At 38.4% G+C, this 13,880-nt stretch overlaps 1 protein-coding gene across 1 annotated transcript in view; it reads right to left on the bottom strand.

The window, feature by feature from the left end:
* Window positions 1-13,880, bottom strand: part of UBXN1 (UBX domain protein 1) — a gene marked incomplete at its 5' end in the record, with an annotated part of 106,950 nt that overhangs the window by 73,853 nt on the left and 19,217 nt on the right. Inside the window, 1 exon segment of the mRNA XM_053719944.1 lies at window positions 8,642-8,825. Within this exon segment, the coding sequence (XP_053575919.1) occupies window positions 8,642-8,825 (184 nt within the window).

Below are 13,880 nucleotides of genomic sequence, written 5' to 3'. Positions count from 1 at the left end.
TGAAGGGCTAAATCCTCAGAAGAAAAAGGTGGAAGCTATAGTAAATTCTAAAAACCCAACTAACTTAAAGGAATTGAGATCATTCCTGGGTATGATGAATTATTCTCGCAAATTCATTGATAATTATGCAGAATTAGCTAAACCACTACTACTTCTTCTAAAGAAGGATGTGAAATGGCACTGGAGTGAGTCTCAAGAGACAGCCATCAAAGAGCTGAAGAGAAAACTCACTCAAGCACCTTGCTTAGCATACCCTGAAGGTGGTAAACCTTTCTTCTTAGAGACAGGTTACACAGATATAAGCATGAGTGCTGTTTTATACCAAAAGCATGATAATTTAAGCAAAGCCATTGCTTATGCGAGCAAAACTCTATCCCCAGTAGAAATAAAATTTAGCGATTGCGAAAAAGCCCTCTTATCTACTGTATGGGCTCTACAACATTTCCGCAGCTATATACAGGGCGAGAAAATTATTGTAGAAACGGCCCACCAGCCTTTGCTATATTTGCAAAGTGAGAGAATAAGAGATGGGAATTTGTCTAATAGCCGCATAACAGCACAGGGGCTTGCTGAGCTCCACGACTGTACTGCTAAGGATCCTGGGGAAGAATTATCGGAAGATTATTTCCTGGAGGAACAATTGCTTTCCCCATATAAAATGTACAATGAGGACCATTGTCAAACATTACCTTGGGTATATGTTGATGGTTGTTCTTACCATGCCACTATTGATAATGAGCGCAGACTAGTCGCTGGCATTGGTATAACTTGGGCAAATGGATTCTCAAATATATCTATAGGTTTCAACATTGGACCAAGATCCAGTCAAGTTGCAGAACTCACTGCTGTTCTAAAAATCATTGAAATGGCTATTGAACATGGTATTCATGAATTTGTGATCATAACTGACTCAAATTATGTGCGTGACAGTTTTGTTGAATACCTGCCAACTTGGAAAAGAAATGGCATGCAGAAAAGCAATAACAAACCAGTCAAGCATGGCAGGTTGTTCTGCGAGATTGATAAACTGGTGGTATCCAATGATTTAACCATACACTGGAAAAAGACCAAGGGTCATTCCAGGGTTCTAGGCCCAGATAAGGAAGGCAATGATCTTGTGGATTCATTAGCCAAGAAGAATCAAGAATCAAGTTCAATCCGATTGGCCGATCAGATCAGCCAATCAGATTGAGCTCGCATTCTATTGGCTGATCGGAACAGCCAATAGAATGCGAGCTCAATCTGATTGGCTGATCGGATCGGCCAATCGGATTGAACTTGATTCTGATTGGCTGATTCCATCAGCCAATCAGAATTTTCCTACCTTAATTCCGATTGGCTGATAGAATCCTATCAGCCAATCGGAATTCGAGGGACGCCATCTTGGATGACGTCCCTTAAAGGAGCCTTCATTCGTCGGTAGTCCGTCGGGCCAGCAGGATGTTCCGCGTCGGAGGTCTGCAAGATGGATCCGGAAGAAAGAAGATTGAAGATGCCGTTGATAGAAGACTTCAGCCGGATCATGGACCTCTTCAGCTCCCGCTTGGATGATGACTTCAGCCGGATCATGGACCTCTTCAGATCCCGCTTGGATGATGACTTCAGCCGGATCATGGACATCTTCAGCCCCCCGCTTGGGCTTGGATCAGGACATCGGAGGAGCTCTTCTGGATCGATCGGTGAACCTGGTATGGTGAAGATAAGGTAGGAAGTTCTTCAGGGGCTTAGTGTTAGGTTTATTTAAGGGGGGGTTTGGGTTAGATTAGGGGTATGTGGGTGGTGGGTTGTAATGTTGGGGGGGGGTATTGTATGTGTTTTTTTTACAGGCAAAAGAGCTGAATTCTTTGGGGCATGCCCCGCAAAGGGCCCTGTTCAGGGCTGGTAAGGTAAAAGAGCTTTGAACTTTAGTAATTTAGAATAGGGTAGGGCATTTTTTTATTTTGGGGGTCTTTGTTATTTTATTAGGGGGCTTAGAGTAGGTGTAATTAGTTTAAAATTGTTGTAATATTTTTCTGATGTTTGTAAATATTTTTTTATTTTTTGTAACTTAGTTCTTTTTTATTTTTTGTACTTTAGTTAGTTTATTTCATTGTATTTATTTGTAGATATTGTATTTAATTAATTAATTTATTGATAGTGTAGTGTTAGGTTTAATTGTAACTTAGGTTAGGATTTATTTTACAGGTAATTTTGTAATTATTTTAACTATTTTAGCTATTGTACCTGGTTAAAATAAATACAAAGTTACCTGTAAAATAAATATAAATCCTAAAATAGCTATAATATAAATATAATTTATATTGTAGCTATATTAGGATTTATTTTACAGGTAAGTATTTAGCTTTAAATAGGAATAATTTATTTAATAAGAGTTAATTTATTTTGTTAGATTTAAATTATATTTAACTTAGGGGGGTGTTAGTGTTAGGGTTAGACTTAACTTTAGGGGTTAATACATTTATTAGAATAGCGGTGAGCTCCAGTTGGCAGATTAGGGGTTAATGTTTGAAGTTAGGTGTCGGCGATGTTAGGGAGGGCAGATTAGGGGTTAATACTATTTATTATAGGGTTAGTGAGGCGGATTAGGGGTTAATAACTTTATTATAATAGCGGTGCGGTCTGCTCGGCAGATTAGGGGTTAATAAGTGTAGGCAGGTGGAGGCGACGTTGTGGGGGGCAGATTAGGGGTTAATAAATATAATATAGGGGTCGGCGGTGTTAGGGGCAGCAGATTAGGGGTACATAGGGATAATGTAAGTAGCGGCAGTTTACGGAGCGGCAGATTAGGGGTTAAAAATAATATGCAGGGGTCAGCGATAGCGGGGGCGGCAGAACAGGGGTTAATAAGTGTAAGGTTTGGGGTGTTTAGACTCGGGTACATGTTAGGTGCAGACGTAGGAAGTGTTTCCCCATAGACAACAATGGGGCTGCGTTAGGAGCTGAACGCGGCTTTTTTGCAGGTGTTAGGTTTTTTTCTGCTCAAACAGCCCCATTGTTTTCTATGGGGGAATCGTGCACGAGCACGTTTTTGAGGCTGGCCGCGTCCGTAAGCAACTCTGGTATCGAGAGTTGAAGTTGCGTTAAATATGTTCTACGCTCCTTTTTTGGAGCCTAACGCAGCCATTCTGTGGACTCTCAATACCAGAGTTATTTAAAAGGTGCGGCCAGAAAAAAGCCAGCGTTAGCTACGCGGGTCGTTACCGACAAAACTCTAAATCTAGCCGTTAGTATGCAAAGTTATTCTAAACACACAAGTGAGGACAATAGAGCACTTGGTTTATTTAACTTTAACAGCCATTTCAAGAAACCATATGTGTTACTGCCTGAAAATGTGTGATAAAAATATCTTACCCCTCACAAACGTTGCCTGATAGTCTAGGTTAAGTGAGATATTTTGTGAGAAAGTAACTATTTACATTTCACGTGCAAATTGACCCCATGCTGTGTAAGTGGGGCAATGAAAACTTGGCCAGCAAGACATATGTCATAGTGTAACTTTGAAATTTACTAAAAATACAGCAAATAAACATATTTGAATGTATGTCTCAGAATGTATTAAATATAGAAATTTGGGAGATTGTCAAATTTACTAATATTACGTGAGTAGTTGCTAAGCTTGATATATATATTTTGAAAGCATAAAATGTCTTAGCATCTGTATTATTTTAAGAATATTTATGGACCAAAAAAAAAGAAATGATTAATAACACTTATTTTTATTTCAGATGGACCATGGGAAAATTCATGCAGGCAGAATTTGTTGGAGATGTAGAACATGCTGTAATTGTGTGAATACATATATATATATATATACAGATATATAAATGCCATTAGTTTCAGAATAATTAGCAGTATTAATTGCTTTAATATAGTATAATGCTAAAGGCACATGATGTTTCATATCAAAATAATCAGAAAATTGATATGATACTACCCCATCTACAATTAATATTGTAATTTATTGATGCAATGTTATAATATTGTTTAAAGGACCAGTAAACTCAGCAGATTTGCATAATCAACAAATGCAAGATAACAAGACAATACAATAGCATTTACTCTGAATTTCAAATGAGTAGTAGATTCTTTTCTAACACATTTTAAAGTTATGTATATTTCCACTCCCCCTGTACCATGTGATAGCAATCAGCCAATCACAAATGCATGTACGTATAGTCTGAGTTCTTGCACATGCTCAGTAGGAGCTGGTGACTCAAAAAAAGTGTAAATATAAAAGACTGTGCACATTTTTTTTAATGGAAGTAAATTGGAAAGTTGTTTAAAATTACATGCTGTATCTGAATCATAAAAATTTTATAAAACCTGAGTGTCCCTTTAAAATAATCATTGTATGGGATAACTGTTTATAAATTATTAAAGGGACAGTCAACACCAGAATTTTTTTGTTTAAAAAGATAGATAATCCCTTTATTACCCATTCCTCAGTTTTGCATAATCAACACTGTTATAGAAATACACTTTTTACCTCTGTGATTACCTTGTATCTAAGCCTCTGCTGACTGCCCCCTTAATTCAGTTCTTTTAACAGACTTGCATTTTAGCCAATCAGTGCTCAGTCCAGGGTAACTTTACGTGCATGACCTCAATGTTATCTATATGAAACACATGAACTAATGCCCTCTAGTGGTCAAAATGCATTCAGATTAGAGGCAGTCTTCAAAGTCTAAGAAATTAGCATATGAACATCCTAGGTTTAGCTTTCAACTAAGAATACCAAGAGAACAAAGCAAAATTGGTGATAAAAGTAAATTGGAAAGTTGTTTAAAATTACATTCCCTATTTAAATAATTAAAGTTTTTTTTTGGACTTGACTGTCCCTTTAAATGTATTGCTGTGTTGTGCTGCCTGCTGCCCCCGATGGACAAGGTCCGGTGTTGCGATACAGATATTGCAGCCAGGAGACAATTGGTTGTTGCAAGAATGCATCTCCTTGGTAACATACATTCACAGGGTGAACCAATGAGAAGGGACAAGCACGTGGGCGTAACCAAACCAGATCTCCAATGATTATATAACAGGAAAGTTAAATGTAAGAGAAAACAGTGTTTTGTGATTTGCTTAGACTGGTGATTGATAACTGGCGCCCATACTTGGAACACAGTCACTTAAAGCAAGGAGCTAAAACTAACCCTAATCTATGCAAAATAACTTTCCTTCAAATGAGGAGATCTAAAGATATTTGGAAAAGACTGAAATACAATTTGGTTCAAACTGGTGATGTATGATTGTCCTAACTTGTAATATTTTAAACAAAGGTTATTGGTAATATCATAGTCAAATTGTAATTAACAGATTTAAATGAACACTCAGTATTTTAAAGCTAGTATTTCATAGTTCCTAAATTTTAAATTGTTTATCTGTGCAAATACATAGTTATAACTCAGAATTGGGTTTTTGCATAAGTAATTTATCTGTACAATTTCTGATGTTTTAAATTAGGATTGAGTTAGAATAAAGCGTGGGTAAATAGCGGAGTATATTACTTGGAATCTCATTGTGTAAATTGAATGAAAGGCTATTGTAGATAAGGCTGGTTTTAAAGGTAAACTTTTATGAGCTTTGTAAGAAGTATAGCATATCTTAATAGTTTTTAAACGTGTATAATATTGTTTCATATTCTGTTATTACAAATATATTCCAATGTGTTCAAAGATATTAACTAATAAAAAGAACTCAGGTATTTATATTAATTTTATGGTTTCTAGTAGATGCATATTGATTGGGGGTTTATTTTAAAGGATAATTATTTAAATATACTGTGTTATAACCCTGCCATAGACTAACATATTACTTGGAGAGCACTACTGAGATTCTTATAAATATACTGACAGCGCATAAATTAACCTGCGCCACTAACGGTTCTATCCCTCATGAAATAGCACATAGAGGGAATAAGAACCGCGTCACTCATCAAATATTGTGCCCCTAACTATTAGCACTTTAAAGATTCTTAAAAACGGATCGAACAGGGGAACAAGGTGTGAGTGAAAGGAATATCATGACCCTCTGTCCACACACACCATAAAGCCAGGAGTATCTATAATTACCCGGTCTTTGAAGCAGCAAAATTCCCTGATCCTGATAAAACCCAGGTAGCTGCTCAGCTGCAATATATATCTGAAGTAACTTATGTTCCTGTACGTTCCTGTATCTTTAACTGCAGCTGATCAGGTCCTGACATCCCTATTTAAGGCCCCTCCTCCTGTCTACCTATGCTTGGTAATTTGTGTATACTTGGCTTAGGCTAAGCTCTAGCGAAGACACCTGGCTCCTATCCATGTTTGTGGATTTCTACGTTCAACCTTCTACGAAGTATCCTGACTTCCTGCTCATTTGGAATAATCCTACCTCTCTTGTGAGTTATTTACGATCACTCATCATTAGTTTCATGCAGCTCCTGCACAAGGATCTGAGACGCATTCGGCTGAACAACCTGTAGCCGTGAGCGGCGTCTGACGTCATCCCCTCTCTCCGGAATCTCGGACTCACCGTTGGCAAACAAACAGCACGGACCTGTTATCGGATCTCTCTCTGAAGCTCCGGTCCCTCTTCTCTCTGTGCTCATCTAAGGCGGTAACATACACTAGTCCTCCTGCGTTCTGTGTTTCCTCTGCTTAAAATAGCTACCGCATCCTTGTGAACTTAACTGTTAAATCTGCATTGCTAACTACTGCTTCAGTGACTGCCTTTGAATACTGCATGCTCTAATTAACCTCTGCTACACTTCTATAAGAGCTTATAGTTTTGCTAACCATTATCTGCCTGACATTACGCTAACAACTTCAGTAGATGAACTATATTGTTGCTTAACTGCATTGCTTTATGAACTGTCTCCTTGCTAACATATTTGTCTGCCTATAAGTGGAACACTCACAGTATGCAACTTTATTCACCTTGTGGCTGATATTCATCAATCTACCACTTTGACTACATTTTCCTATAAAACCATTGTGCAGCTTAAATCCATTACTTTTCACAATATATAGCTGTGTATGCACCCCAGTGTTGCAACAGTTACTCCGTTGTTTCTTTTTACAAAGTATTCATTCACTCTGTATCCATGCAGCAGTGACCCTCAGATCTATGAGCAAAAACTTGGTTCTTGTTAAATCTTATGAACCTAAGGTTTGGTGTGAGACTGAGAGGTCCTGCGATTAAGGATATACATTTGTACTTAACCCATAACAGTAACAGATATAGCTATAATAAAATATGACCCCTTCTGAAGGTAGCAGGTCCCACTCGGTCCCTGAATGTCCCACAGTCCTTCTGTGAATATATAAAAAAGGACTTACCCTCCAGGGTCTTCAGCTGTGGAGCAGTCACAGCACATTCAGGTCTGTTAGCCTCATCCGACCGCTGACAGGGACCTGAAGATACCAGCAAAGTAGAGCAGCCAACCCTGGTTTTCTATAGTGGGGTAGCATACGTTGTTGGAGTTAAAGTAAGGCCTACCTCACCGACCTCCAACAGCTAAAAGCCGCCATGACTCTTACTAAAGGGGATTACATGGACAGAGTATTGCCCCAATTCTTGCTTGCAGGGAAAAGTACCCATTAAAGGATTCAATTCTTGATTTTCTTCAGACACCATCTTCGCACATCCTCCCAGATGTAAAAGCAAAGAATGACTGGGAATTATGGGTAACGAGAGTGACACTTAACAGCTCTGCTGGGGTGTTCTTTGCCTCCTCCTGGTGTCCAGGAGTTGAATTCCCACTAGTAATTAGAATGGATTTGTGGACTCTCCATGCCATTGGAAAGAAATAAAAGTGAACATGTTGGTAATGTCTCTTTTTAAATCGGTTTTACTTGTTCTTGTTTATAATTTGTATTTCAAGCTATTCCCATGAGCTATATTGGTTGATTTCTGGTAGTTTATTTTATTATTATTATCGGTTATTTGTAGAGCGTCAACAGATTCCACAGCGCTCTTACAGTCTTATGCTTCTTTAGCGTTACATATTTGTATTAGTAAGTGCATGGCATTTAGTGAGCGCCAACAGATTCCACAGCGCTCTTACAGTCTTATGCTTCTTTAGCGTTACATATTTGTATTAGTAAGTGCATGGCATTTAGTGAGCGCCAACAGATTCCACAGCGCTCTTACAGTCTTATGCTTCTTTAGCGTTACATATTTGTATTAGTAAGTGCACGGCATTTAGTGAGCGCCAACAGATTCCACAGCGCTCTTACAGTCTTATGCTTCTTTAGCGTTATATATTTGTATTAGTAAGTGCATGGCATTTAGTGTACAGTTGTATAAAGGGGCACAAAATGATTGGGATAGAGCATAGAGTTTTAAGAAATTTCTGCACGTTATACTTTGTTGAAAAGGATACTTAGGTAAGTAGCGTGCACGTATCTGGAGCACTGTATGGTCACTGCTGCCATCTAGTGGTCTGGCAAATATATATAAGTATATATGCTCTACATATGTACACGCCCCTTAGCCTACCTACCTGCTTATCAACAACAGATACCAAGAGAATAAAGTCAATTTGATAATAGAAATACATTTTTTTATTTTGCACTTATCTGAATCATCCGTTTAAATAAAGAGGATTCAAGTTCTTGTGTTTGCATCCATAAGTACAAAATGTGCCTCGAGTTGTATTTACCCAGCTCCTGTAATGGCTGCTCCATGTCGTCCTCTGTGAAGACCCTCCGTGGGAAGCTGGTCAGGAGGTTAAAGGGTCCGGCTTCACCTCCTGGCCAGTTCAGCTCTACGTATAAACGGACAGCAGCCAACTGTTCTCGGGCTCTGAATGTCTGCGTCAGAACGGAACCATCAAGAAGCCGCACCTAAGAGCACACATGAGGCTTATCAAAAAGTGATTAAGTGCACAAGTCCCCAGAAATGTTCCATGGGCTGTAAAAAAGGAAAATGTCCCAAACATGACAATGTCAATAGAACACCTAGTGAGGCAAGTTATTGGCATTTTACATTAAATATCTAGAGCAGATATCCTCAAACTTGGCCCTCCAGAGGTTTTGGAACTACATTTACCATGATGCTCAGCCACTATATCCTCTGGCTGAGCATCATGGGAAATGTGGTTCCAAAACCTCTTGAGGGCCAAGTTTGAGGATTTCTGAATTAGAGCGTCATATGAGAACTGTATGATATCTAGAGCAGTGATTTTTAACCTTTTTTTTGCCGTGGCACACTTTTTTACATTAAAAAATCCCGTGGCACACCACCATCCCAATTTTTTTTTAAAAATCACACATTGTAGCCTAATACAGCATATATATATACACATACACACAAACACACACATACTGTATGTATTGTGCTGTTATGCCATGCCTCCTACAAACTACCCCTGCACTGGGAGTAAAAAACAAGCAAAGTTTAAAAAATGTCACACTGTTGTCAGTCTGCCGTGGCACACCTGAGGATCTCTCACGGCACACTAGTGTGCCACGGCACACTGGTTGAAAAACACTGATCTAGAGAGTCATGTGACAACTGTATATCTAGAGGGTCATGTGATAACCGTATGATATCTAGAGAGTCATGTGACAACTGTATGATATCTAGAGAGTCATGTGACAACTGTATGATATCTAGAGAGTCATGTGACAACCGTATGATATCTAGAGAGTCATGTGACAACCGTATGATATCTAGAGGGTCATGTGACAACTGTATGATATCTAGAGAGTCATGTGACAACTGTATGATATCTAGAGAGTCATGTGACAACCGTATGATATCTAGAGAGTCATGTGACAACCGTATGATATCTAGAGAGTCATGTGACAACCGTATGATATCTAGAGGGTCATGTAACAACTGTATATCTAGAGGGTCATGTGATAACCGTATGATATCTAGAGAGTCATGTGACAACTGTATGATATCTAGAGAGTCATGTGACAACCGTATGATATCTAGAGAGTCATGTGACAACCGTATGATATCTAGAGGGTCATGTGACAACTGTATGATATCTAGAGAGTCATGTAACAACTGTATATCTAGAGGGTCATGTGACAACTGTATATCTAGAGGGTCATGTGACAACCGTATGATATCTAGAGGGTCATATGAGAACTGTATGATATCTAGAGGGTCATGTGACAACTGTACGATATCTAGAGGGTCATGTGACAACTGTATATCTAGACAGTCATGTGACAACTGTATATCTAGAGGGTCATGTGACAACTGTATATCTAGAGGGTCATGTGACAACCGTATGATATCTAGAGGGTCATATGAGAACTGTATGAGATCTAGAGGGTCATGCGACAACTGTACGATATCTAGAGAGGGTCATGTGACAACTGTATATCTAGACAGTCATGTGACAACTGTATATGTAGACAGTCATGTGACAACTGTATATGTAGACAGTCATGTGACAACTGTACGATATCTAGAGAGTCATGTGACAACTGTATATCTAGAGGGTCATGCGACAACTGTACGATATCTAGAGGGTCATGTGACAATTGTACGATATCTAGAGAGTCATGTGACAACTGTATATCTAGAGGGTCATGTGACAACTGTATATCTAGAGGGTCATGTGACAACTGTATGATATCTAGAGGGTCATATGAGAACTGTATGATATCTAGAGGGTCATGTGACAACTGTACGATATCTAGAGGGTCATGTGACAACTGTATATCTAGACAGTCATGTGACAACTGTATATCTAGAGGGTCATGTGACAACTGTATATCTAGAGGGTCATGTGACAACCGTATGATATCTAGAGGGTCATATGAGAACTGTATGAGATCTAGAGGGTCATGCGACAACTGTACGATATCTAGAGAGGGTCATGTGACAACTGTATATCTAGACAGTCATGTGACAACTGTATATCTAGACAGTCATGTGACAACTGTATATCTAGACAGTCATGTGACAACTGTACGATATCTAGAGAGTCATGTGACAACTGTATATCTAGAGGGTCATGCGACAACTGTACGATATCTAGAGGGTCATGTGACAATTGTACGATATCTAGAGAGTCATGTGACAACTGTATATCTAGAGGGTCATGTAATAACTCAAAAAGGAAAACAATATACAGAGGTGCAAGATGGAAAAAAACACACAATATTCTGTACAAATGAACTAAGAACTGATACTCTCCTTTAGGTCAGACCGCAGCCTTCTTGCAGTCTCTCCCTTGTGACTGTGTATAGATAGATAGTAGTAGTAGATGGCTCTGGTCTATTGAGTGATTTTCTCTAGAAAGTGAAGAGAAAAAAGGCTTGATGCATATATTGAAGCCAATTAATATGGGTGCAGTATACTCACTCCATAAGATGAATCTTTACAGCTGAAAGGGAACGTAGCGTCAGATGGCAAGAGTCCACAGGTTCCTGGAGTCAAATACTGAATTTTCAGGTTTATCCAAAAGTGGACTATAAATGAATAGAGACCCAAATGACAAAAGTATCCAGTGTATAATTGAAAAAAATGTAGTAACTTACTCCAGCTCAGCACAGCAAAACAAGATCTTGACAATTTCAACAAAGGATAAAAGGTTTTATTTGCTCAATGCGTTTCAACGTATTACACGTCTTTATCAAGAGCATACATTAAAACAAGTAAAACAGGTAAGTAAAACCAAGTATTGAGTCCACTTTTGGATAAACCTGAAAATTCAGTATTTGACTCCAGGAACCTGTGGACTCTTGCCATCTGACGCTATGTTCCCTTTCAGCTGTAAAGATTCATCTTATGGAGTGAGTATACTGCACCCATATTAATTGGCTTCAATATATGCATCAAGCCTTTTTTCTCTTCACTTACTAGAGAAAATCATTCAATAGACCAGCGCCATCTACTACTACTATCTATCATGTGATAACTGTATGATATCTAGAGGGTAATGTGATAACTGTATGATATCTAGAGGGTCATGTGACAACTGTACGATATCTAGAGGGTAATGTGATAACTGTATGATATCTAGAGGGTCATGTGACAACTGTATATCTAGAGGGTCATGTGATAACTGTATGATATCTAGAGGGTCATGTGATAACTGTATGATATCTAGAGGGTCATGTGATAACTGTATGATATCTAGAGCAGTGGTTCTCAACCTAAGTGACCACAAGGCCCAGTAAATTTTAGCCGGACCTGTCCAGGGCCCGGTAAGCATCGGCGGTGGGTTGGAGTAGGTTTGGAAGAAATTACAGCTAGACATTATGTGACATAAAACTTTATTAATACCAGCAAAGCTATAGAAATATTACAATATCAACAGGCATAAAAAGAATAAATATTATGCCTAAATGTATAACAAAAAGGTTAATTAATGTGACTTTTGCTGACACTTTTCCTTTATTAGTTTGTCCAACTGCGGTTTCAGATTAGTAACAGCCAGTCTCAAACAATCCTGAAGATGAAGCCTGTTTCTTTGTTTTGTTTTTAAAAGTGTCATGGCTGAGAAACCAGTTTCACACAAATAAGTAGTAGCAAAACAGAGAAGAAACTTGATGGCTATTTCATGTAAGTGTTTATACTCCTCCTTCACCTTCATCCAAAACTTGGTCAGACTTTTGTTCTGAAAATCTTTTTCAAGTTGTTTGTCACATGAGAGTTCCAATAGAGTTTCTTTGGCTTCATAAGGCAAGCTGTTGTCATGACCAATAAATGGATTGACTATCCACATATTCTCTTTCCTGGGATCTTTTTCTTCAGGAAAATAGCTTTGGAATGCCTTCAAAAGTGCTTCAAGATGTTCTTTTATATGTTTTTTTACAACTTCTAAGTCAAAGCCAGTGTCTTCTTGGTGAAACTCACTGAATGCTGCAAACATTTCAAAATGATTTCTTTCAATCATTTCAACCCACAGAGATAGTTTCTTCTTGAAACCTTCCACTTTTTTTGCTGCTGTGAAAATATTTGTCATTTCTCCTTGCAGACCCAAGTTTAACTCATTTATCTTTGAGAAAATGTCACTCAAGTAAGCAAGTCTAGCCACCCATCCTTCATCTTTAAATAAACCAGCCATTTCATGTTTTCTGCTCAGTAAGAACACTTCTACCTCCTTCCTCATTTCAAAAAGCCTCTTTAACACTCTACCTCTTGATAGCCATTTTACCTCTGTATGGTACAAAAGGTGTTGGTAATCTGATCCCATCTCTTCACATAGCACAGCCAACAATCTGGAGTTCAGAGCAGAGTTTTTTATATAATTTACAAGTTTTGTGGCTTGTGTAAGAACATCATTGAGTTCAGGGGACAGTTTCTTTGAAGCCAGGTGCTCTTTGTGAATAAAGCAGTGTGTCAGCATTATGTTGGGATGGGACACTTCTTTTATCTTAGCACCCACTCCTGAATGCCTACCTGTCATATTAGCAGCTCCATCAGTACATAGGCCTACACAGTATTTCCACTGTAGACCTGCATTCTCAATGTACTCGTTTAATATTCTGAATATTTCTGAGCTAGTGGTGTATGTTTGTAATGTACACACACAAAGTATGTCTTCTGCCACATCACCCATGTCATAATCTGCATACCGTACATAGGCTATTAAAACACTGTTGTCTGCAATATCAGTTGACTCATCTAACTGAAGTGAGAACCATGTTGATTTTTTAAGTTTTTCAATGAGTTGAGCCTCCACATTTGCTGACATATCACAAACTCGGCGAGCAATGGTGTCATTTGAAAGTGGTTTTTGCTTCAGTTTATTTGCAGCAGACTGACCAAAGACTGTGCTAGCAACATCAATGAGACAAGGCTTAATAAGGTTTTCACCATCAGAATATGGTTTTTTACATGTGGCTATTCTTTTGGCAACTAAATAAGAAGACATTAAAAGTGACTTATCAGTAGTACTAGCCTGAACAAGCACACGTTTTTCACTA

Source organism: Bombina bombina, chromosome 7, assembly GCF_027579735.1.
Source record: "Bombina bombina isolate aBomBom1 chromosome 7, aBomBom1.pri, whole genome shotgun sequence".
Classification (NCBI taxonomy): domain Eukaryota; kingdom Metazoa; phylum Chordata; class Amphibia; order Anura; family Bombinatoridae; genus Bombina; species Bombina bombina.
This window is presented reverse-complemented; position numbering and strand designations above follow the sequence as displayed.